This window comes from Stegostoma tigrinum, chromosome 32 (assembly GCF_030684315.1).
Source record: "Stegostoma tigrinum isolate sSteTig4 chromosome 32, sSteTig4.hap1, whole genome shotgun sequence".
Lineage (NCBI taxonomy): Eukaryota > Metazoa > Chordata > Chondrichthyes > Orectolobiformes > Stegostomatidae > Stegostoma > Stegostoma tigrinum.
The window spans coordinates 2,529,575-2,555,711 of record NC_081385.1 but is presented as its reverse complement, the minus strand read 5'-3'; the positions used below and the strand labels follow the sequence as shown (position 1 = coordinate 2,555,711).

The 26,137-nt window shown below is 48.7% G+C and overlaps 1 protein-coding gene across 1 annotated transcript; it reads right to left on the bottom strand.

Annotated features, from left to right (window-relative positions):
- Positions 1 to 413: 413 nt before the first annotated feature.
- LOC125466857 (uroplakin-2-like) lies at positions 414 to 13,264 on the bottom strand. Its single transcript, XM_059639019.1, has 5 exons — positions 13,110 to 13,264; positions 9,710 to 9,853; positions 9,474 to 9,615; positions 3,729 to 3,787; positions 414 to 1,559 (listed from the first exon to the last, which is right to left on the bottom strand). The coding sequence occupies exons 1-5, from the start codon at positions 13,156 to 13,158 to the stop codon at positions 1,426 to 1,428; spliced, it is 528 nt and encodes a 175-aa protein (XP_059495002.1). The 5' UTR covers positions 13,159 to 13,264; the 3' UTR covers positions 414 to 1,425.
- Positions 13,265 to 26,137: the final 12,873 nt, after the last annotated feature.

The window sequence follows — 26,137 nt, the reverse complement described above, 5'->3', positions numbered from 1 at the left end:
TTTGCCAACACCAACACATCACCAATTAGTGCTTCCTACATCTGCACACATCCATTTGCACAAATACCCGTTGCACTGCTTCATTAAAACAGAATCCTCATTTTTTGACTTGTAAATATTTGTAACTATGCTTCGAGACATATCATTCCTAATGTACAGCTAAGTTTTGTAGATCACTGATCAATGCAGAGAAAATGTGAGTTTTTATGTGCGCAACAGGTTTATTTACAAGAGTTTTAAAATATCTTGGTAATCACAAAATGTCTGTACCCAATGATCAGCCCAGGGTCAGCTTCTAGAATTTTTGTGGCGTCTGTTAACTTTGTTCTGAGTCCACTCTCAGGCTTAATCAATCAAGTACGGTGAGCACAGATTAGCTAGTGCCCCACACCATCGGACACAGTGTCATCGAGTACTACATACGGTCTTTGATTTATTTTTCAATAAAAGTCATTTACATTTAAACAAAATAGTATCAGAGAAGTCCCTGAGAGCTGAGAATGTCAAACTCACAGCCTCCTGCTCCCACCGTATCCCAGCACTGTGGCACATTCCAGCAGCACATGTGCTCAGATTGATCTGAAGCATCTCCTGTTGCCATATGGATTCAGTTGATACTAGTTCTCCGGCACAAGGCACCCAGCTTTAACTTTCATACCTAATTGTGCACATGACTTGATCACACTCACTAATCTTACACTCACACCAACACCAGAGGGAAACGCCAAAACATGTCATTCACAAAAAGTCACTCATCCACACTCATAGCAAAAAGCACACACTCACACACACACAGACATGGACACACACAGAGACAGAGTCCAACACACACACACACACACGGCCATACACACAGACACACTCACTCACACAGACACACAGACACACACACACGGACACACACACAGACACACACCAAACCCATAGAACTCGCTCCCTGGTTTATCTGAGTGCCTTGAATGAGGCTGGATTATAAATATATATTTTAAATACAAATTAAGAGTACAATGTAGTGTGCAGTGTTTTAATCAGGTTCGATGGAGGCACAGAACCATCATTTCCACTTCCCCAGGGCCCCACAGTCTGAGCGGGTTCACCCCCAGGCACCTGTGCCCCATGGACAGATCGATCAGAACCAAGAGATCCAGGCAGGAATCAAGTCTAGCCTGGAGGATCATTTCAGAAATGATGGAGGGTTAAAGGACCTAAGAAAGACCCCCACAGAGCAGAAAAATAAAATTCTTACTGCTTTAAAATTAAAACACGGTATAGAAATATTCCATTCACAATTAGTAACTTCCCCTCTGAATTACAAATTAAATACATAACATTTGAAAGTGCAGAGCACAATTATAAAATGCACAATTAATAAGGAGAACATTGATATGTTACTGATTGTATTTGTTCCTTCTTCAAGGCCATAGCTTAACTTCGGACCATGATAGAAACGATCAGTAGGACGATGAGCATTGCCATAGCAATAACCAGTAGCACAGTGATGACCACCATAGCCCCGCTCCGGCCCGAGAAACCAGCGTCAATGTCATTCAGATCCGTCGCTGGCAAATAAAGTGTCAGCAAATTAACAACAGCCTGTTCTTCACAACATCGGCCATCCACATTCCCTGCACACACCTCGTACACACTCACCGCTCACACTCCCTCCTCACACACCTCGTACACACTCACCGCTCACACTCCCTCCTCACACACCTCGTACACACTCACCGCTCACACTCCCTCCTCACACACCTCGTACACACTCACCGCTCACACTCCCTCCTCACACACCTCGTACACACTCACCGCTCACACTCCCTCCTCACACACCTCGTACACACTCACTGCTCACACTCCCTCCTCACACACCTTGTACACACTCACCGCTCACACTCCCTCCTCACACACCTTGTACACACTCACCATTCACACTCCCTCCTCACGCACCTTACACACTCACTACTCACACTCCCTCCTCACGCACCTTACACACTCACCATTCACACTCCCTCCTCACGCACCTTACACACTCACTACTCACACACCCTCCTCACACACCTTACACACTCACCGCTCACACTCCCTCCTCACGCACCTTACACACTCACCATTCACACTCCCTCCTCACACCTTACACACTCACTACTCACACTCCCTCCTCACGCACCTTACACACTCACCATTCACACTCCCTCCTCACGCACCTTACACACTCACCATTCACACACCCTCCTCACACACCTCGTACACACTCACTGCTCACACTCCCTCCTCACACACCTTACACACTCACCATTCACACTCCCTCCTCATGCACCTTACACACTCACTGCTCACACTCCCTCCTCACGCACCTTACACACTCACTGCTCACACTCCCTCCTCATGCACCTTACACACTCACCATTCACACTCCCTCCTCACACACCTCATACACACTCACTGTTCACACTCCCTCCTCACGCACCTTACACACTCACCATTCACACTACCTCCTCACGCACCTTACACATTCATTGTTCACACTCCCTCCTCATGCCTTGTACACACTCACTGCTAACACTCCCTACCTTTTACACATTCACCGCTCACACTCCCTCCTCACACACCTTACACACTCCTGTCACACATCTATTACACACTCACTGTTCACACTCCCTCCACACAACCCTTACACACTCACTGTTCACATTTCCTGCACACATCACTTACACGCTCACTGCTCACACTCCCTACACACATCCCTTACACGCTCACTGTTCACACTCCCTCCTCACAACTCTTACACATTCACTGTTCACGCTCCCTCCACGTCCCTCAAACACTCACTGTGCACACTCCCTCCACACATCCCTCACGCACTCATTGTTCACAATCCCTCCACACATCCCTCACACACTCACTATTCACACTTCCTGCACACATCCCTTACACACTCCAACCCGAAGGGTGTTACACATTTGTTTTTCTGTGCACGTTCTGTACAAGGAGCAGGGGAGGTGGGTTAAGTGTGACAGGCAGAAATCTGTTCATTCCAGTCAAACTGAGGGGTCAGGCCCCCGGCATTTGGAAATTTCCCCTTGCACTTTGCAGCAACATTGACCTGGGATTCTCAGAATTGGTTCCCAGTCGGAATGTGAGAAGCTGTGGCGAAGACGCAGGTGGGTGGGGGAGTAGGGACCGTGGCGATGGGATAGAGGGGAGGGACGGTGATAGGGATGGTGGTTGAGGGTGTGGGATGGGGGCATCTGAGTGAGTTAATCCTGACCCCATCAAACGCTCAGACAGGCTGCAGCAATCAAGAGCCCCATCATGAACAATTTGTATAATGTATACCGGTCCAAACGAGGAAAGCTGACCCATGGCACCCCCTCCCACCCAGGACTCAGGAACTGCATCTACCAGCTGGAACCTTACACAGCCCGATCCCAGCACCCACCCATATGCAGCTGTTCACTAAAGCTGGGGAGGGGGTGCAGTGTGAGGGGACGGTCTGAGGTCTGACTTTGTGCAGATTATGGAGCGTGGGTGAGTGAACAGGAATGTCAGACACAGCCTCAGCACTCCGTCCTGGCTCTCGGGATGTGAAGCCCACCATATTCAAATAGCATCCTGTGTCTGGGGACACATGGACAGGCCTGGGGTGAGGAAGTGGGTGAACTGCATTGCTGCTCTCCAGTGTCATGTACTGTGTCCAAAGCAAGGTGCAAATGGACAGGAATACTCACGTGAGGTGGTCCTGAAGCTGAGGGGGTTGCTTTCCTCACCATCAATCTGATAAACCACTCTGCGCAGAAAAACAGAACACAGGACAGGTTAAACCCAGCCGGCCTGTGAGAGTGAGACAGAGAAAACACAGGGAGAGAGACAGAGAGAGAGAGAGAAAGAGAGAGCGACAGAAAGATAAAGAGAAAAGCAGAAAGAGGGAAAGACAGGGAAAGAGAGTGTGACAGAGGCAACGACAGAGAGAGGCGGGGACCGTCCAAGATGGAGAAGCAGAGAGGGAGAGAGAGAGACAGACAGTCAGAGGGAGAGAGAGACGGACAGTCAGAGAGGGAGAGACGGACAGTCAGAGAGGGAGAGACGGACTGTCAGAGAGGGAGAGGCGGACAGTCAGAGAGGGAGAGGCGGACAGTCAGAGAGGGAGAGGCGGACAGTCAGAGAGGGAGAGGCGGACAGTCAGAGAGGGAGAGGCGGACAGTCAGAGAGGGAGAGGCGGACAGTCAGAGAGGGAGAGGCGGACAGTCAGAGAGGGAGAGGCGGACTGTCAGAGAGGGAGAGGCGGACTGTCAGAGAGGGAGAGGCGGACTGTCAGAGAGGGAGAGGCGGACAGTCAGAGAGGGAGAGGCGGACAGTCAGAGAGGGAGAGGCGGACTGTCAGTGAGGGAGAGGCGGACTGTCAGTGAGGGAGAGGCGGACTGTCAGAGAGGGAGAGACGGACTGTCAGAGAGGGAGAGATGGACAGTCAGAGAGGGAGAGGCGGACTGTCAGTGAGGGAGAGATGGACAGTCAGAGAGGGAGAGGTGGACTGTCAGAGAGGGAGAGGTGGACTGTCAGAGAGGGAGAGGTGGACTGTCAGAGAGGGAGAGGCGGACAGTCAGAGAGGGAGAGACGGACAGTCAGAGAGGGAGAGGTGGACTGTCAGAGAGGGAGAGGCGGACTGTCAGAGAGGGAGAGGCGGACTGTCAGAGAGGGAGAGGCGGACTGTCAGAGAGGGAGAGGCGGACAGTCAGAGAGGGAGAGGCGGACAGTCAGAGAGGGAGAGGCGGACAGTCAGAGAGGGAGAGGCGGACAGTCAGAGAGGGAGAGGCGGACTGTCAGTGAGGGAGAGGCGGACTGTCAGAGAGGGAGAGACGGACTGTCAGAGAGGGAGAGGCGGACAGTCAGAGAGGGAGAGGTGGACTGTCAGAGAGGGAGAGAAGAACAGTCAGAGAGGGAGAGGTGGACTGTCAGAGAGGGAGAGGTGGACTGTCAGAGAGGGAGAGGCGGACTGTCAGAGAGGGAGAGGCGGACTGTCAGAGAGGGAGAGGCGGACTGTCAGAGAGGGTGAGACGGACTGTCAGTGAGGGAGAGATGGACAGTCAGAGAGAGACAGACAGACAAAGAGACAGAGAGATAGTGATAGATAGAACAAAAACAATTACTTTGAACCAACAAGGAGCAGTGGTTCAGAGAGGGTGTGTGCCAGTCTATAGGATTGTTTGGGCGCACTGACATGCTCTTATTTGTGGCCAGATCAAACTAATTGCATTTTGAACACAGACAGAGATTTTTGAGCTGACTCACCTGAGGAGCAGCAATCCTTTGATGCCTCTTTCTTTCTTTGCAACTTCTGTCAGAAAAGTGTGTGAGTTCAAACCCCACTAGAGCTCATCTTTCCCACTTATGGGGGGGTTCCTGAAGACGATTTCAGAATTTACCTCATTGCCTTCTGCAAAGGGAATTCAACTGGCTACTAGTGCTCCAGGAAATGCCTCAGTGCCAACAGCTTGTGTTTGTACAATTACCTCCGGTATCGAGCTCCTTTTAAGACAATCATGATTTCTCCCTTTCTCCCGAGTTTAACAGTGGCCTGACCAAAGTACTTTTGCATTAACATTTTGCAGCATTTTCAGTTTCCCTGTTTATCCTCAGGCTTGTAGTTTTAATTTTAGAGAAGGTAATGACATATTTATTTGTAACTTCAAATTGTTTGTCAAAATCTTTGTCCCTTTGTTGAATAAGCTTTATTTGTAATAAACTAGTTCTATGATAAACTTCTTTCTTGACCGACTTGGTCCTTGTACTGAACCTAATGCAGAGTCGAGCACCTACATGATGGACCATGCCACCAACCTTGTCACACTAAAATGTTCTTTTGACCAGTGGACTAATGGGATTAGGAAAGGAATCAGTTCACCATGATTATAACAGTAAAAACTGAAAGAACTGTGGATGCTGCAGAATTTGCCTGTAACAGTATTCCTTAGATCTGAAACAAAAGCATAGGATTCTGGAGAAACTCAGCAGGTCACTCAGAATCTGTGGAGAGAAAAAGCAGAGTTAATGTTTTGGGTCTGGTATGACTATCTTTCAGAACTCGTTCGTACCTGAGTCAAAATGTTAACTCTGCTTTTTTTCTGCCGAGGAACAAGGGTGGGGCATGTTGCAATATTTTCAATAGATCATTCAAAATAGCTCAAGGGTCACTGAAGTGCAGAGTTGTAGGCAGTTTGTGTGAAAGAAGCAAAATCCCATATTGAGCCAATTTGCTGTTTGGCTGAGTAGACACTGAACTCCACCGGTTCCAAGTCTTGGAGCTCTGAAAGAGGACTCAGGAATAGTTCATAGAATCCCTATAGTGTGGAAGCAGGCCATTCAGCACATCAAGTTCTCACTGAGCATCCAACCCAGACCCACCCCATGACCCTATCCCTGTAACCCTGCCTTCCCCATGGCCAATCCAACTAATCCGCACATCTTTGGACTGTTGGAGCAAACGAGAGCACCCGGAGGATACCCACTCAGACAGTCATCTGAGGGTGGAATTGAACCCAGGTCACTGGCAGTGAGGCAGCAGGGCTAACTACTGACCTACAGTTCCATCATCCCTGGGTGGTCTCGATCCACTGACCTTCCAGTTATTAGCTGAATGCACTAACTCATTATGCTACACACTCTGGTACTAGATGGATAGTTATGTGGTATATCGATGCTTGAAGGAGTTCTAGGTGTCACTTGGCACAACTGACCAAGAGTAGAATTCCAGGAAAATCTGAGGAAGTGCTAGTTTGGTGAAGCTAGCTATCTGTGTAAACCTGGGACAGTGCCTGTGAGTAATTGCTGGAGAGCAGTTTCCAAAGTCCAGAGGGACAGAATCCTAGGAAGGGAGGGGAACCAATCAAACCAGGAGTAGTGGTAAAGGGAGTCCATGATAGAATTTCTTTGTGGAATTTCAAACCCAAGTCATCAACAGTAAAAGATTGTATTCCCTTGTGAAGTTTCAATGGGATTTGATGAAACACTGTATCATTAATATCTGGCAGGTTTACTGAGAAACCAGTGGGATGTGTCTTGGTTATTTAATGTGTTCTGCGGGGTGTTTGATCACAGTTTTTACTCAGACTTCACTCCGGTCGGTTGAGTGTTAAAATAGAAGACATTGCCATCTAGAAGGACAGGGGCAGCAGATACATGGGAACACCACCCCCCACAAGTTCCCCTCCTAGTGATTCACCATCCTGACTTGGAAATATATCACCGTTCCTTCAGTGTCGCTGGGTCAAAATCAGGAATTCCCTCCCTAACTGCATTGTGAGTCTACGTTGATCCCAAATACTGTGACGGTTCGGGAAGGCAGCTCACCCCCACCTTCTCAAGGGGCAACTAGGGACAGGGCGATAAATGCCGGGGCCCAGCCAGCAACACCCACTTTCCATAACTGAATAAAAAAAGATATATTTATTAATTATGGATTGTATTACAGTGCAAACTTTGTACAAAACAGTTTATTGTTGTTTGTTCAAAGTTGTGGAATCTTGAGTCTTTGTTCTCCCATTAATTCCCCCGACATTTACCTTCTGTCTACTTTCAAAAGTTATTGGTCTCTCACCAGCTCATAACATAAACTTGGTGGCATTGTCCACAATTATAACAAGACCGAGAGAGAACAGAGTGAGGCAGAGCGAGAGGGAGCACAGAGAGAGAGAGAGATACAGAGAAACAGAGAAAGAGCAAAGACAGTGAGAGAGAAGGAAGGAGAGGGAAATAAAGAGAGGGAGACAGAGAAAGAGGAAGGGAAAGTGAGAGAGACAGAGAGAGAAGGAGCGAGAGGGAAATAAAGAGAGGGAGACAGAGAAAGAGGAAGGGAAAGTGAGAGAGACAGAGAGAGAAGGAGCGAGAGGGAAATAAAGAGAGGGAGGCAGAGAAAGAGGAAGGGAAAGTGAGAGAGACAGAGAGAGAAGGAGCGAGAGGGAAATAAAGAGAGGGAGACAGAGAAAGAGGAAGGGAAAGTGAGAGAGACAGAGAGAGAAGGAGCGAGAGGGAAATAAAGAGAGGGAGGCAGAGAAAGAGGAAGGGAAAGTGAGAGAGACAGAGAGAGAAGGAGCGAGAGGGAAATAAAGAGAGGGAGACAGAGAAAGAGGAAGGGAAAGTGAGAGAGACAGAGAGAGAAGGAGCGAGAGGGAAATAAAGAGAGGGAGACAGAGAAAGAGGAAGGGAAAGTGAGAGAGACAGAGAGAGAAGGAGCGAGAGGGAAATAAAGAGAGGGAGACAGAGAAAGAGGAAGGGAAAGTGAGAGAGAGAAAACAGAGAGAGAGGGAGCGAGAGAGAGTGAGACAGAATGAGAGAGACAGAGAGAGAGGGGGAATGTTTCTGGACACGCAGTAGCCAATGATATGGGGATAATAAAAGTTGGAGGGGTTTGTGGGGAGAGGTGAGTGTAAGATATGGAGTAATGAGGGAGGCCGAGAGCAGAAGGAGGTGGTGAAGGGGAGTAGAGTCAGAAAATTTTAAACCAACTTCTGATGTGTCCCAGATGGAAATGACTGAAAAATGTTTGAAACAGAAGGTTTACATCTCAAGGAACAATCTGAATGTGGTCTTTAAAATGATGAAAGATTTTGATTTCATGGAGACAGAGAGAAAATGATTCTGCTTGATGGTGAAAAGCATAACTAAAGGCTGTCAATATAAGATAGTTATCCCCAGAAATCCAGAAAAAAAAACCTTTCCCAGAAGAGAAAGGCCGGAGTGTGGGAAGCACTAGCACAAGATGTGGTTAAGCATGTGATTCGATGTATTTTGGGGGGAAACACCGGACAGGGGCGGGCAATGGCCTCATGTATCGTCCTTAGCCTGTCAGACAAAAGCCCAGAGAGTGTTCCAGGGAACCACGTTCAACTCAAATCATGGCAAATGCCGGAATTTAAATCCAGGAAAAATCTGGAATTAGGAATCTAATGGTGACCATTGCCATATGATGCCATCCGGTTCACTAATGCCCTTTAGGGAAGGAAACTACTGGCCTACATGTGACTCCAGTCCCACTCCCAGACTCTTAGCTACCCTCTGGGAAATGAGGGATGGGCTGTAGCTAGTGTCGCTCACATCCTGTGAATGAATTTAAAGAAACAGCAGAAGGTGAGGCGGGGTGGGGGTGGGGTTTGGTAGAAGAGTGGGTGTGGGCTGAATGGCCTTTTTCCGATACAACATAAACACTGAAAGAACTGCGGATGCTGAAAATCAGGAACAAAAACAAAGTTGCTGGAAAAGCTCAGCAGGTCTGGCAGCAACTTTAACTGATCTGTTCTGAGGAAGGGTCACCAGACCCGAAACGTTAACTCTGTTTTTTTCCTTCACAGATGCTGCCAGACCTGCTGAGCTTTTCCAGTAACTCTGTTTTTGGGCCTGTTTCTAATAGTCTGTCCTGCGTAATCCTGCAGGCTCTGTCTCAGGCAGGCCACTGTGTCAACACTGTGGATTCTGATACTTACCTGTATTCTGTGTCGGCTTTGAGATTTTTCAGTCTGTAACCCAAGTCAAATGTTTGTCGAGCACCGTTAATGGTAGACACAATGCTGACCAGTCCTCGTCTGAATCGACAGATTGGCCTCACAAAACTTTCCTGTTCTGGCCCTGCAGGAGAATGTAAACAAATGGTTTGTGCGGGAGAGCGAAGGAACACACACCATGAAATGTACTTGGAGGACTGAGCAGGGATTAGACATACCTGGGCCTCCTGTACTGTTTGTAACATTGACCGTCACTCTCTGCCTCGAGAATCTACACGCAGGTAGGGCCACAATGGCTGACGTCGAACGGATACTCCTAACAATGCCACTGTCAGCCTCATTCACCAAAGAAATATTAAAGGCTGTTAATACAACAAAGGAAAGAAAGTTTCAAAACTACTGAACAAAACTCTTGCTCCTTGGGCACATCTCATTCTATTGCTCCAGGACCAGCTTGTGGAAAGGTTTGCGACAAAATCTTCTGAAATGATTTAATTTCTTTGTGAAATGCATGGAGGGGTTGTCAACACCTTGTATGATGAGGCCCCGTGTCACATCCACAACTGGCGCTGCCTACAGAGACATGTCATTCTGTACTCACTAGGTCTTGAACATCTCCTGACCCTGCACTATCAGTTTCAAACTTTCCAGAAGGTGCAATGACAGTGCTCTTCCAAAGTCACAGACCGAGTAATCCAGAGCTTGGGTGGGGAGTCACACGTTCAAACCCCACCACAGCAGCTGGAGGAATGTGCATTTAATTAAATGATAAATGTGGCCCCAGGCATGGCAACGTTGAGGCTCGTATCAAGTATTGTTAAAACTCATTAGCTCACCAAGTCCTTCAGGGAAGGAAGTCTGCCATCCTTACCTGGTCTGGCCTACGTGTGACCCCAGACCCACAACAATGTGGTTGACTCATAACTGCCCCCTGCAGTGGCCAATGGAGCCACTCAGTTTAAGGGCGATCAGAAATGACCAAAGATTTGGACCTTGCCAGTGATGTGAAAGGCTTGATCTTTTCTATAACAGTCGGTTACACAGAGGCTGTTTCATATTAGAGATTGATTGATTCTGTCGCTTCAAACCCCTTCCCCATCAAAAATCTCAGGATTAAAACATTCAGGTGCCATTCCCTCTCTACATGCAGTTCATTGCCTGACGGAGGCAAGTGTGTGAAGGTTCTTCCCCATTGATCTGACCCTTAACCACAAACACCCCCACCGCCTCACACCAGCCAAGTCCATCTACCCCAACAACACTTCAAAAATCTCCATTTGAATGTGGTTCCTGAGCCAGTTCACCTCTGTCCTATTCAAGGGTTTCGTCAGAATAAAAATGAATTGGACAATGCTGGATATTTTCTATTTTACCTGCTCAGAGATATTACCACAGTCTCTGGAGCAAGTGGGGCTTGAACCCCTGGCCTCCAGTGTCCAAGGAGCTGACCCAGTTTACAGCGCAGCATTACAGAGAACTCACCCATCAACCAGCTGCTATAAAAGCAACGATTAGACTAGTTTGAGGGGTTAATTAAAATCCCTGGTAATCCCTGATAACCCCTGGTAATCTCTAATCTTTTAGTTCTCTCTTGCGGTAGGGCAGGTAAAAAGCAGCTGGAAGCTACTAATTTTAAGGAATTTGCATTTGTACAGAGTTCCACGATGTCCTAAAAAACATTATAACCAAAGGATGATTTTTGAACTGCTGTCCTTCAACAGTGTCCTGCAACTTCCTTCGTGATAACATTGAGGGTGATCCTACACCACTGACACTCAGTAGGAGCAGTGTGTACCATCTACAAGATGCACTGCAGAAATTCACCAAAGATCCTCAGACAGCATGTTCCAAACCCACGACCGCTTCCATCTGGAAGGACAAGGGCAGCAGATACATGGGAACACCACCCCCCGCAGGTTCTCTTCCAAGCTATTCACCATCCTGACTTGGAAATATATCGCCATTCCTTCACTGTCGCTGGGTCAAAATCCTGGAATTCCCTCCCTAATGGCATTGTGGGCCAACCCACAGCAGGAGGGATGCAGCGGTTCAGGAAGGCAGCTCACCCCCACCTTCTCAAGGGCAACTAGGGATAGGGCGATAAATGCTGGGCCCAGCAACACTGACATAATGTAAGAAAAGTAGCAGCTCGTTTTGACACAGCAAGATCCTGCAAACAGCAATCTGATGATTTGTTTTGGGGATGTTGGTCAGAGGGAGAAATGACGGTCAGGACACTGTGGGATAGTGTGTGAGGCCCGTGTGGCTGCTATTACTAAGCAGTCAGCAGAGGGCGCTCAGACTCCATTCTTCATCCAAACCTGTGGTTCTCCCCATTACAAGGACGGGGCAGAGTAGAGGGAAGGGAGAGACAGAGGGGGGAGAGAGGGGAGGGGGAGGGGGGGGAGAGAGGGGAGGGGGAGGGGGGGGAGAGAGGGGAGGGGGAGGGGGGGGAGAGAGGGGAGGGGGAGGGGGGGGAGAGAGGGGAGGGGGAGGGGGGAGAGAGGGGAGGGGGAGGGGGGGAGAGAGAGAGAGAACTGGGAGAGAGGGAACAGGGAGAGACAGAGCGAGGGGGAGATGGGGGATAGAGGGAGGTGATGGGGCAAGGGGAGAGGGAGGGAAGAGTAGGGGAGAGGGAGGGGGGAGGGAGGGAGTGGAGAAGAGAGGGAGGGGAAGAGAGAGAAGGGGGAGAGGGAGGGGAAGAGAGGGAAGGGGGAGAGGGAGGGGAAGAGAGGGAAGGGGGAGAGGCAGAGGGGAGAGAGCCAGAGAGGGGAGGGGGAGGAGCGAGAGGGAAGGGAAAGAGAGGAAGGGAGGGAGAGAGAGGGAGGGAGAGAGGGGGAGAGAGAGGGTGAGGGGGAGGGAGGGAGAGAGGGGAGGGAGGGAGAGAGGGGGGGGAGGGAGAGAGGGGGGGGGAGGGAGGGAGAGGGGGGGGAGGGAGGGAGAGGGGGGGGAGGGGGGGGGGGAGGGAGAGGGGGGGGAGGGAGAGGGGGGGAGGGAGAGAGGGTGAGGGGGAGAGGGTGAGGGGGAGGGAGGGAGAGAGGGTGAGGGGGAGGGAGAGAGGGAAGGGGGAGATGGGGATAGAGGGAGGGGAAGGAGGGAAGGGAGCGAGGGAGAGGGGGAGGGGTGACAGACCAAGGAACATTGGGAGGGGCAGACAGGGGTTAGGGGGGAGATGAGGAAGAATGGGTGGGGAGTGCATGTGCAGGGAAGAGACGTGAGTGACGATGGTGGGGGGGGGGGGAAGAGGCATAGTTAGAAAGCAAGTGGCAAGGGGGACACAGACAGAGAGGAAAGATGGGAATTATTAAAGCAATGACTTAAAAATATGTCTTTCACAAAAGTGACGCAAAACCAAACAAATTTGTGAACAAATATGAGGAGAATGCGATTGTAATAACCAGGAACGATAAACAAGATCAATAAAAATTACTTCTGAATGAGAAAGAGAATGGAGAACGAGAGAAGACCGCGAGAGAGGGAGAAAGAGAGGGAGATCCAGAAAGAAAGGATACAGACAAATCGAGAAAAGTGTGAGACAAAGGCAGGGGCAGGATGAGAGGCATTGGAACAAACACAGAGAGAGAGAGAGAGAGAAAACTTTACTATCAGTGAACTTACATCCAGCATGTGCGAAGAAGCTGAGGGCCAGCACGATGAGGATCTTCATGGTGAGGGTCAGTTCGAGGGGCTTTCTGAGGAGGGACACTGACCGTCTCACAGCACCTGCTTCCTACACACAGTGAGCAAAGCCAGCCCAAGGCAGCAGCTCCCTCCCCAGTGGCAGCCAATCAGCAGGCTGGTCAAACCGGACAAGCAGGTTGAACTGGAGCAGTTCATCTCCTGCGTATCTTCCTGTTGATTATACACCCAGCCCCAGGGCCATGCCTTACCTAACACTGTCATTCCACACACTTCGACAACACCGCAGTAGCTGGCACAGGAAATACTTCCATTTACCTAGCACCATTCACATCCTCAGGAGGTCTCCAAACTGTTTCACAGCGAAAACGTAGCGTTAGAATCGATGCTACAATGTTATTAACAAGGCAGTGAATTTGCAAACACTCTCCAAAAGCACCACAATAAAATTCAAGAGCTCTGGATGTGAGTTTGGTCGCTGAGCTGGAAGGTTAGTTTTCAGATGTTTCGTCACCATTCTAGGTAACATCATCAGTGAGCCTCCGACGAAGCGCTGGTGTTATGTACCGCTTTCTATTTATCTGGTTCGTCGGGGGCTCACTGATGGTGTTACCTAGAATGGTGACGAAACGTCTGAAAACTAACCTTCCAGCTCAACGAGCAAACTCACATCAGAACCTCAACCTGAGCTACAAATCTTCTCAAAACTGGCTAAAATTCAAGAGCTTCGGATGCTGGAAATCAGAAACTGCTGGAGAAAATCATCAGGTTGGGCACTGTCTGTAGAGAGAGGAACAGAGTTCATGTTTGGGCTGAGAGAACTGACAAGCTACAGCAAAACAAGAACTCGATCTAACTTCTGATGAGAAAAGCAACACCAACAGTGCAGCGCTCCCTCAGCACTGAGCCTCCGACAGAGCAGCGCTCCCTCAGCACTGACCCTCCGACAGTGCGGCGCTCACTCAGCACTGACCCTCCGACAGTGCGGCGCTCACTCAGCACTGACCCTCCCACAGTGCGGCGCTCCCTCAGCACTGACCCTCCCACAGTGCGGCGCTCCCTCAGCACTGACCCTCCGACAGTGCGGCGCTCCCTCAGCACTGACCCTCCGACAGTGCGGCGCTCCCGCAGCACTGACCCTCCGACAGTGCGGCGCTCCCTCAATATTGTACTTCTTGTATGAAACTGAAATCTGTCATGCCCCTCTGCAAATCCCTCACTCCCTCAATGGTGGGTCTTAACTTCAGCTGCTGAGGCTCCAAGTTCTGGATTTCACTGCATCAGTATCTATCTGCAGATCTCTCTCTCTCTCCACTTTCAGAATCTCCTTCAAATCAATCTCTTGCTGTGTGTTGTTGCACATCTCTCCATGTAGAATATCCTGTGGGATTCACTGGAGGTGAGTTGAGGAATTCTCCGCTGTGCGCTGGAGAAGCATTATGCTATAACCACTGTTTTCTAAAACAGACAATCTACTCATTATCACAATCTTGTTTGTGGGAGTTTGTGTGCTAATTGACTTCCCTGTTTTCTTCCGTTCCACATGGACTAGATTTTAAAACTCCTTCATTGGCTGGCATGTGTTTTGTTGTGAAATTTTGTTTGATATTCTCCCCCAATATGCACATTGGGAGGTTTGACTCTGTCGTGTGTTAAATCTCAGCAGGAAGCAGGAAAATCCATCAAGGTTCCAAATCCCCTCCACTGCTTCACCCAAATGGCTATTCACAAGCTCCCAGCATGTTCAGGCTATTCAACCTCAGTAGCATTACAGTTACAGAGCTGTTCCTGGCCTGACACACACAAGGTGAACACAATGCTTAAATGATGCACACAGTAACACAATAAACATGACGCAAATAACATACATGTATAAAACACACATATGATCAACACAATGTGCACAGACGACACACTTACACACCACACACAGTCCACACACAGCGTGTACATGTGACATGTAGACATGATACACACCCACAACACAAGGCACACATGATGGAGAGGCGATGCCCTACTCGTATTATCACTAAACTATTCATTCAGAGACCTCAGCTAAGGTTTTCCAGATGTGAGTTCGAATCCCATCACAGCAGATGGTGGAATTTGAATTCAATAAAAAATAATCTGGAATTGAGAAATTACTGATGGCCATGAAATCATTGTCAATTGTTGGAAGAATTCATCTGGTTCACTGACGTCCTTCAGGGAGGGAAATATGCCATTCTGAAGTTGTCCACATGTGACTCCAGACCCACAGCAATGTCGTTGACTCTCAGCCACCCTCTGAAATGGTCTAGCAAGCCGTGATAATGGGAACTGCAGATGCTGGAGAATCCAAGATAACAAAGTGTGGAGCTGGATGAACACAGCAGGCCAAGCAGCATCTTAGGAGCACAAAAGGTGACATGTCAGCCTAGGCCCTTCATCAGAGAGGTCTAGCAAGCCACTCAGTTGTACCAATCACTACAAAGTCTCAAGGAAGTGAAACTGGACGGTCACCTGGCATCGACCTAGGCATCAGAAAAGACAATGGCAGAAACAACCCTGTCAACCCTGCAGAGTCCTCCTCACTAACATCTGGGGGTTTGTGCCAAAATTGGGAGAGCTGTCTCACAGACTAGTCAAGCAACAGCCTAGCACAGTCATACTCACAGAATCGTACCTTACAGACAATGTCCCAGATACCACCATAACCATCCCTGGATATGTCCTGTCCCATACATATGAACAGACCCTGCAGACGGTGTGGCACAGTTGTATACAGCCGGGAGCAGCCAGCTGCAGTTGCATCTGTCTATGACAGTATCAGTAAGAATGACCATCGCACAGTCCTTGTGGAGAAGACAAAGTCCCACATTCACATTGATCTGGCAACTCAAGACTGGGCATCCACAAGCAATGACAGCAGCAGAACTGTACTACGATACAATCTGTAACCTCATGGCCTGGCACATCCCCCAATCAACCATTAATATCAATACAGGGGATCAACTCTGGTTCAATGGAGTGTGCAGGAGGGCATACCAGGAGCAGCACCAGGCTTACTTGAAGATGAGGCATCAATCTGGTGAAGCCAACAAACAGGTCTACTTGCACCCCAAACAGTGGAAGCAGCAAGGAATACACAGGGCTAAGTGATCCCACAACCAACGGATCAGATCTAAGCTCTGCAGTCCTGCCACATCCGATGGTGAATGGTGGTGGGCAATTAAACAACTCACTGGAGGAGGCTCCACAAATATCCCCATCCTCAATGATGGAAGAATCATAGAGTCATTGAGTTGTACAATTCAGAAATAGACCCTTCAGTCCAACCTGTCCATACTGACCAGATATCCTAAATAAATCTAGCCCCATTTGCCAGCATTTGGCCCATGTCCCTCTAAACCTTTCCTATCCATGTACCCATCCAGATGCCTTTTACATGTTGTAATTGTACCAGCCTCCACCACTTCCTCTGGCAGCTCATTCCATACACGCACCACCCTCTGTGTGAAAAAGTTGCCCCTTAGATCCCTCTTAAACCTTTCCCCTCTCACCTTAAACCTATGGCCCTCTGGCTTCGGACTGCCCCACTCCAGGGAAAAGACCTTGTCTATTCACCCTATCCACGCCCCTCATGGTTTTATAAGCTTCTGTAAGGTAACCCTTTAGCAACAGTTCAAGAAGGCAGCTCACCACCACCCTGTCGAGGGGCACCTCGGGATGGATACAAAGTGCTAGCCTAGTCATGCCCACACCTCACAGATGAATTTTGAAAAACTTGACACGCACATAAACACACACTCGCCCCGAAATGCACACACCACACACATATGCTTGTAAGCATGCTCACACGGGGATGTTATTGTCTCTATATTCATGCCCAAGTCTGTGGGAGATTTGAAAGGTTCCTGCCCCACCCTAAAGCCATTGAAAACTCCTGTAAGCTGTTGTCTGCAAGTGATCGCAGCTCAGATGGTGATGGTATTTACAGGAAGCTCTGAACATCCCCGTGCTGTTGTGTGCACAGATTCTGATTCAAACCCAGGTTCGTCACCTGCTGTGTATCTGTCTGCTCATTTCAGTCAGGGTCTTTCTGTATTGTCTCTCTTTCTCTCTGCCTTATGTTTTTATTCAATCCCTCTCTTCCTGACTCTGAATTACACTGAAATTACACAACAGGCCATTCAGCTCACCTGATCTGGTTTGCTGCTATCTTCCTCAGTGATTGAATCCCAAATTCCTGCTTGTTCCTTCAATCTCCCCTTACTTCAGTCACTTTCCCAACCGCCCATCAAACACTGACATGACTCAGGGACTCACTTATCCCACTCTCTCTCTCCCTGAAATGCTCGCTGGTATTTCCTAGCACCTGCAGCCTCCCCTCAGTCAAACTGCAGTCACACACCTCATTCCCCCAGAGCCATGAAAATGTCAATGTTTTGCAATCGCATGTGAATGCTGCCCTTTGCAATGTGCCAGTGACGCTAAAAGGTGAGGTTCTCACAATCAGCAACATTCCAGAGATTCTTGATCCTTACAGCACCTTCAGGTGGCTCACCACTCAGAGTGGGATGAGAATGCAGTTCCCTCCCTCCCATTCCTCAGTGCAGCTCAGAGTGACACCACTCCGTGACCTGGAGAAATCAGTAACTCTCTCCACCATCATCCAGGAGCCTCTGTGAATTGAAAATTAATTCCCAGGAAACTACAGCCAAAGATGTGACAATTCCAGCAGGAAAACAGCACAGTGTGCTTTAAGAAAGGTGAAACATTGCTGGAGAAACTCAGTGAGTCTGTCAGCATCTATGGAGAAAGAAGAGTTAACGCTTTGAATCCAATTTGACCTTTCCTCAGAGCAGCACCTTTTGTTGATTTAGCTGAGTTTGGTTTAGTTTAATTGAGTGGAGGATAATTTAAGGTGCAGCATTAACTTAGCACAGACTCACTCACAACCAGTCAGAAAGGTGGGGGTTTAGGGCCCAGCTATTGTGGGAGGGACAGAGACAGGGTGTGTCAGAGCCAGAGGGGCTGGGCAGGGGAAGGTCAGTGCCTGGGTTGAGAGAGGGAGACATTGTATGTGGGGAGAGGGACAGTGAAGAGGAGGGTCAGACTGAGGGGGACAGGAGGGTGAGGGAGGTGGTGTCAATATGAGGGAGGGGTGCATGTAGTGGGGAGGGGTTGGGGTGTATGTGGGACTGTCAGTGTAGGCTAGAGGGAATGGAGCGTGCAGTGAAGGGGCAGTCAGTGTGAGAGGGAGTATGAGGGTAGTGGGATGTGTGTGAGGGGGAAGGGAGTGGAAGGGGGAGGGTCCATGAGGGTGGGTCAGATGGAGGGGGGTGTATGAGAGGTTGAAGAGAGTGTGAGGGGGGAGGACAGTGTGTGTGGGGGGTTGGTGTTTGGTGTGAGGGTGAAGGGAGCTTGGGGGGGGCGTCAGGGTGCTGCTCGGGACAGTCTGACCTGACTAACCCCAGGTGGTGGTGGGGTGGACGGGGTTTTGGACTCTCTGCTGCTCCCTGCGCTGGAGGGACCGAGACTGAACCAGAAACTAAACCGGTCAGACAACATTCCTGTTGGAACAGGCTGCACCCTAGAAAACAAAGGAGCTGCTGAAACTCGAACTGAGACAGTAAGAAGTGTAGATGCTGGACTCAGAGATAACACAGCGTGGAGCTAGAGGAACACAGCAGGCCGGGCAGCATGAGAGGAGCAGGAAAGTTGACATTTCGGGTTGGGACCCTTCTTCAGGAATGGGGGAGGGGGAAGGGAGCTGGGAAGTAAATAGAGGAGCGTTGGGGCTGGGGAAGGTAGATGGGATGGTGACAGGTGAGTGCAGGTGGGGAGTGGTGGGAATTGGTCAGTGAGGTGGGAGAAGCGGATAGATGGGAGAGAAGATGACAATGTGTGAAACTGGATGAACACAGCAGGCCAAGCAGCATCTCAGGAACACAAAAGCTGGTGTTTTGGGCCCAGACCTTTCATCAGAGATGGAGAGAAGATGGACAGGTTGGGTCAGGTCAAGGAGGTGGGGACGAGAGGGAGGGTTGGACATGGGATGAGGCCGGAGGTGGGGAGATTTTGAAGTTGGTGAAATCCATGTTCCTTGAGCATGTGGTCGAAGAGTTTCAGGCCCAAAGAGATTACCAGAGAGTTGTCGTGGAAGAGAGATCCACTGAAGTTATTCCAAAGGGAGGAGGATAACTTCTCCATCCCTAGAACAGAGTTTGCAATCGGGGGTTATAACTCACTCAGAGACAGTACGACTTGCAGATGCTGGAGTCAGAGATAACACAGTGTGGAGCTGGAGGAACGCACTTGAACTGAGTTGACTCAAATGAGACAAATACCTTACAGATGCTGAATCCAAGGGGGACAAACAGGAGGCCTGCTGTGTTCTTCCAGCCTCCTATTTGTTGACCTGAAATGAGAAACAGGTTCAATAGATGAACTTTAATCAGCCTGAGACAGACTGTCCCACCACACAGTGAATGACTTACATTGCTATAGCACCTGTGGTAACCTCGGGATCAAAATATTTCACAATAATTAATTTGGTTGATCTATTGTCATGTGTACCCAGGTACAGTGAAAAGCTTTGGTTACAAGCAGTACAGGCATATCTCGATAAGCAAGGATGTACAGATCATAGGGTGAACTGGATCATAGGACTTGGACTGAGGCATACAGGTTACATCGCACAAGGCGTGCACCAGGCAAGATCAACTTCAGCAAGATGAGCATTATTTGAAATTATACAGCCCTTTCATCAGTCTATCAACAGCAGGGAAAAAAATTCTTCCTGAACCTTCTGGTGTGTATGTTCAAGTTTATGTATCTTCTGCCTGGATGGGTCTTTGATGATGTCGGCTGCCTTTCTTTTGGTAAATAGAGTCCATGGATGGTTGACATCTGTGATGATCTGGACTGTACACTCCACCTTCTGTAGATTTTTATGGTCCTGGGCAGAGCAGTTGCTGTACCAGGCCTTTATGCACCCAGACAGTACACTTTCAATGGGGCATCTGTAGAAGTTGGTGAGGGTCCTTAAGGACATGCTTTAATAACATTGTAGCTGATCTGATTGTGCTTTCAACTCTACATTCACACTGAGACCCGATAACCTCCCTTATTTCTCAAAAACCATCTACCTTAACAATATTCAATTACCCATTTCCACCACTCTCCAGGGAGGAGAGTTTCACACATTCAGAATCCTTTGAGAGAAAAAGTTCCGCCACATCTTTATCTTAACTGGGAGATGCCTTATTCTTAAACTGTCTCCACTTTGTTCTACTCTCTCACACAAGGGGAAGTTTCCTCTCAGCATCCACCCTGACATCCCTCTCAGGATCTTCCATATCTCAGTTAGATCACCTCTCATTCTTCCAGGTCCCAAAGCTTGTGGACCTATTCTACAGAATGCCTCTATCCCAGGTGAATATTATTTGAAGGTTTGGACATTAACAATGCAGTGGCACGGTGGCTCAGTGGTTAGCATCACCACCTCACAACGCCAGGGACTCAGGTTCAATTCTACCCTCAGGCAACTGTCTGTGTGGAGTTTGCACATTCTCCCCGTATCCGCGTGGGTTTTCTCCAGGTGCTCCTGTTCCTCCCACAATCCAAAGGTGTGCAGGATAGGTGGGTTGGCTGTGCTAAATTGCCCAAAGTTTTCAATGATGTGTAAGAAAGATGGATTAGCCATCGGAAACAAAGGGTATGGGGTGGGCCTGGGTGGGAGAGTCTTCAGAGAGTCAGAGTGGACTTGTTGGACCGATTGGCCTGTTTCCACATTGTGGGGATTCTATTCTAATGGAAGTTGGTGAGACTGAATGGGCCAAGGATGAGATCTCAGAGGATTGTAAAGCTGGAGGGGAATAAAAGAAATTGGGTGGAATTTAATAATAGGGAGACACATTCTGAGGTTATGGTGTTATCAGTGCTGAGGCCAGTGCATGTGGATCTGTATCCAGTGACAGAAAGGCTATGTGGGAGCCCGTACCTGTGTGTGTGTGTGTGTGTGTGTGTGTGTGTGTGCACGCACGCGCGCGCGACCTTGTACCCCGGTGAGAGTCTGTGTGTGTGTGTTTGTGTGACCCCGTACCCCAGTGAGAGTCAGTGTGTGTGTTTGTGTGACCCCGTATCCCAGTGAGAGTCAGTGTGTGTGTGTGGAACCCCGTACCCCAGTGAGAGTCAGTGTGTGTGTGTGGGACCCCCTACCCCAGTGAGAGTCAGTGTGTGTGTGTGAGACCCCGTACCCCAGTGAGAGTCAGTGTGTGTGTGTGGGACCCCGTACCCCAGTGAGAGTCAGTGTGTGTGTGTGGGACCCTGTACCCCAGTGAGAGTCAATGTGTGTTGTGCCTTGGACCCCAGTGAGAGTCACTGTGTGTGTGTGTGTGTGTGTGTGTGTGTGTGTGTGTGTGTGTGTGTGTGTGTGTGTGTGTGTGTGTGTGACCCCGTACCCCAGTGAGAGTCAGTTTGTGTGTGTGGGACCCTGTACCCTAGTGAGAGTCTGTGTGTGTGTGTGTGTGTGTGTGTCTGTGTGTGTAGGACTCTGTACCCCAGTGAGAGTCAGTTTGTGTGTGGGGCCCTGGACCTCAGTGAGAGTCTGTGTGTGGGACCCCGTACCCCAGTGAGAGTCGGTGTGTGTGGGTTACTGAGTCAGTAGACGTAACTGCATGAAATTGTGTCCAATACAGAAGGTGCCCAAGGGCCTGAATAGCCTAATTATTGAATAATGAGGCTGGTGATAAGGGCTTGTCTCGGGGAAGTATTGTGTTGTCAGTGAGGTGGGTGTACTCTAAGCTCCCTATCCCAGCTAATATTAAATGCTGAATCCCTGTCTCCCCCCATCTCTGTCTCTCTTCCTGTTTCTCTCTGTCTCTGTCTCCCTGCCTCCACTTCTGTCTCTCTCTGTCTCACTGCTCCTGCCTTTCTGCCCTGTCTCTGTCTCCCTGCCCCTGCCTCGGCCTGTCTCTCTCACTCTCCCTGTCCTCTCCCTCTGCCTGTCCCTCTCCCTCTGCCTGTCTCTCTCCCTCCGCCTGTCCCTCTCCCTCTGCCTGTCTCTCTCCCTCCGCCCGTCCCTCTCCCTCCGCCTGTCCCTCTCCCTCCGCCTGCCCCTCTCCCTCTGCCTGTCCCTCTCCCTCTGCCTGTCCCTCTCCCTCTGCCTGTCTCTCTCCCTCTGCCTGTCCCTCTCCCTCTGCCTGTCTCTCCCTCTGCCTGTCCCTGTCCTGCTTCTGGGAGCAGGGATGTGTGATGAGCTTTGGAACCAGTTGTGGGTTCTGTCAGGCTGATCGTTTCCACACAGGAGCCTGCGCTTGATGGTTGCTGGGGAAACCATTAGGAACCTAGCAACCGCTGCATCATCCGCGCCGGGGTTCAGCTCTTGCATCTCATTAAAACCACTGCAGCTCCTGAGTGTTCCATTCAAAAAAAAATCACCGAATTATCACAGGTTTTAATTCCTCCTCCCATCTGTTTGGTAATTTTCGCATTGCGTAAATATTTGACTTGTAATTATTGGCGCCTCATTAGTGCTTGTTCTGAGACTCACACAGTTGGCTTGCTCAGCAATGGGACAGTAATTGGGAGCAATAGATCAGGAATACCCAGTGAAGGGGGTGGGGAGGACAGACAGCAGCAAGCTTCCACTCAGTCATCACTCACTGATACGCTTCCACTGCTCTGTTTCACAGACACTGCCCGCTCCACTCCCATTCCTCTGTTATGTTTCTGGGAGGGGCACGTTTCATGAATATCTCAGCCTCACAGACATTGAAGAATTATTCTCACTGGTGATGGGACATAGGAGCTGATAGTAAAGATAATTCATTCACAGATTGTATTCTCCCTGTGACTGCTACATCCACAAACAGAGGCAAAATTAATCTTCCAAAGATTTCGATTTCTGGTTTCTCTCATTACTTCCTTAATTTTCTCCTTGTTGTTAATCCCCTCCTCCGTGGAAACATCGTGGTTGGATGGATATTTGATTTCATACCTGCCCTTGAGTCAGACGGTTTTCAGTTCAAATCTTACTCCAGGGACTCAAACCCAAATTCCACATTGATTTTCCCACTGAATTACTGAAGGAGTGCCACGTTGTCAGAGGGTCAGTGCTGAAGGAGCGCCGCATTGTCGGAGGGTCAGTGCTGAGAGAGTGGACACTGCCGGAGGGTCAGTGCTGAGGGAGTGCTGCACTGTCGGAGGGTTAGTGCTGAGGGAGTGGGCACTGCCAGAGGGTCAGTGCTGAGGGACTGGACACTGCCGGAGGGTCAGTGCTGAGGGAGTGGACACTGCCGGAGGGTCAGTGCTGAGGGCGGACACTGCCGGAGGGTCAGTGCTGAGGGAGCGGGCACTGTCGGAGGGTCAGTGCTGAGGGAGCGGGCACTGTCGGAGGGTCAGTGCTGAGGGAGCGGGCACTGTCGGAGGGTCACTGCTGAGGAGTACTGCACTGTCATAAAATAACACAACAGGAAAAGTGGCCCAACACATGGCTAACAAAGAAGGTAAGAACACTAATAGATCCAAAGAGAATCTTGTAATTTTGGCAGAAAAATTAATGATCCTGAGGATTAAGAACAGTTTAGATTTCATGAAAGAATACAAAAAGGTCAATTAAGAGGCTAAAAATAGAGTTCGAGAGTGACTTGCAATAACCAACAAAAGACTAAGCTTTTCTACAATTACAAAAACACAACAATGACGAACATAGGCACCTCGCACTCTTCAACAGGAAAATTGATAATGGAAAACAAAGAAATGGCAACACAATCAAACAACTACATTAGATTCGTCTTCACAGAAGAAAAGGCAAATAACTTCCCAGAAAAGCTAAAGAAGCTATGGAGAAGCTAAAAAGAGATTATCATTAGTAAAAATTAATAGCTGAAAAATCCCAGAGATAATGGGAACTGCAGATGCTGGAGAATTCCAAGATAATAAAATGTGAGGCTGGATGAACACAGCAGGCCCAGCAGCATCTCAGGAGCACAAAAGCTGACGTTTCAGGCCTAGACCCTTCATCCGACCCTTTTTCTGAAGAAGGGTCTAGGCCCGAAACGTCAGCTTTTGTGCTCCTGAGATGCTGCTTGGCCTGCTGTGTTCATCCAGCCCCACACTTTATTAGCTGAAAAATCCCCATGGCCTGATAATCTACATCACAGGACACCAAAGGAAGCAGCCATTGTAACTATAGATGTACTTTCTAAATCAGTCCTGGCAGATTTCGGGGTGGTAATTGCAACCTCACTATTGATAAAAGGAAGGAGTGAGGAAATGGTGATGTATAGACCAGTTAGTTTGATATCAATAGTAGGGAAAATGCTGGAGTCTATTATAAAAGATGGGTTAGAAGTCACTTGGAATGTACTAATAGGATTACACAAAGTCCACATGAATTCATGAAAGGGAAATTGTGCTTGCCCAGCCTACTGGAGGACATTACTGGTAGAATAGACGGGGGAGAACAACAGAATGCGGTGAATTTCGATTTTCAGAAAGTTTTGACAAAGTCCCACATGGCGATTAAAAGGCAAAATCAAAGTACATGGGATTGGTGATCCTGGATTGAGGGTTGGTTAGCAAATAGGAAACAGAGCAGGAATAAATCAGTCCTTTTTGTACTGGAAGGCAATGTGTCGAGTGGGCTTACTCTGGGATCAGTGCTTATGCCCCAGTTATTCATATGTCAATGATTTAAAAAGGGAATTAAATGTAATATTTTCAAGTTTGCTGACAATACAAAACCAGCCTGCATTTAACCAGCACAGTCAGTGCAACGTGTCAATTCTTCACTCAGATCCATCAGTTCCACATTTGCAGCTTGATGCTCAGTGAGCTACGGACTGCAGTACACCCTCGGCACTTGAGTAAGCACACAGAAAATCTGCAGCTTTTGGCTTAAATCAATTACTCTCGATGTTCCTGTTGGAGACTCTTCCTTCCTCACACCCTTAGTTTCTCTCTCTCCCTCCAGCTCACTCAGTTCGGAGACAGGGTTGGTCAAGCTATGTGGTCCTGTCAGAGTTAGCGTTGGACTCAGGAGGCGGAGCCGCTGTGAAGAGAAATGAGTGATCAGATCTCTCAATCCAGGCCAAACCCCAATCACTCATAACTATTCAGCTCACCTTTCAATCTGGTTAACATTCAGCATGGAGCTTGGACAGGTTCCCGAGCAGTTTGTGGTCTGCTCAAAGCAGTAATTGATTTTTTTAAAAATTCTGATAGATTCCCACATTAGACTCAATGTAGCAATGTGTTCATCCTCTAACAAATTCAGGAAACACTCTGAAAAGGTTTGAAAATGGGGCAAAGAAGGTACAGAGAATTCGAGCATAAAGTAAATGAGTCATTTTCAGTTTGGTAGACTATAGTATGCAGAGTGCCAAAAGGATAAGGCACGATCAGCTATTTATAATCTATAACAGGGCCAGGACTAACTGTAATGTAGCCAGGTTTGTTGATGATACAAAGCAAGGGAACAAAGTAAAATATCAACCAATTGAGTGATCGGGAAAGAAGATAACAAATGGGATTTAATGTGGGAAATTATTCACTTTGGTGAAAGAATGGAGAAGTAGATTTTTTTTACGTGGTATGGTCATGTTGCTGGTCAGAACGATTCAAGTTTCCTCGTACATGACTTACAAAAAATTCATATGCAAGTACAAAAAGAGATTCACACGGATGATCCCTGGAATGGTAGGCCTAATGTACAATGACGGCTGAGGACCTTGGGATTGTATTTGTTACAGTTTAGAAGGTTGAGGGGAGATCCAATAGAAACTTACAAGATAATGTATGGCTTAGAAGGGGTGGACGCTGGGAAGTTGTTTCCGTTAGGCAGGGAGACTAGGACCCGTGGGCACAGCCTTAGAATTAGAGGGGGTAAATTTAAAACTGAAATGAGGAGACATTTCTTCAGCCAGAGAGTGGTGAGCCTGTGGAATTCATTGCCAGGGAGCGCAGTAGAGGCCGGGACGTTAAATGTCTTCAAGGCAGAGATCGATAAATTCTTGATC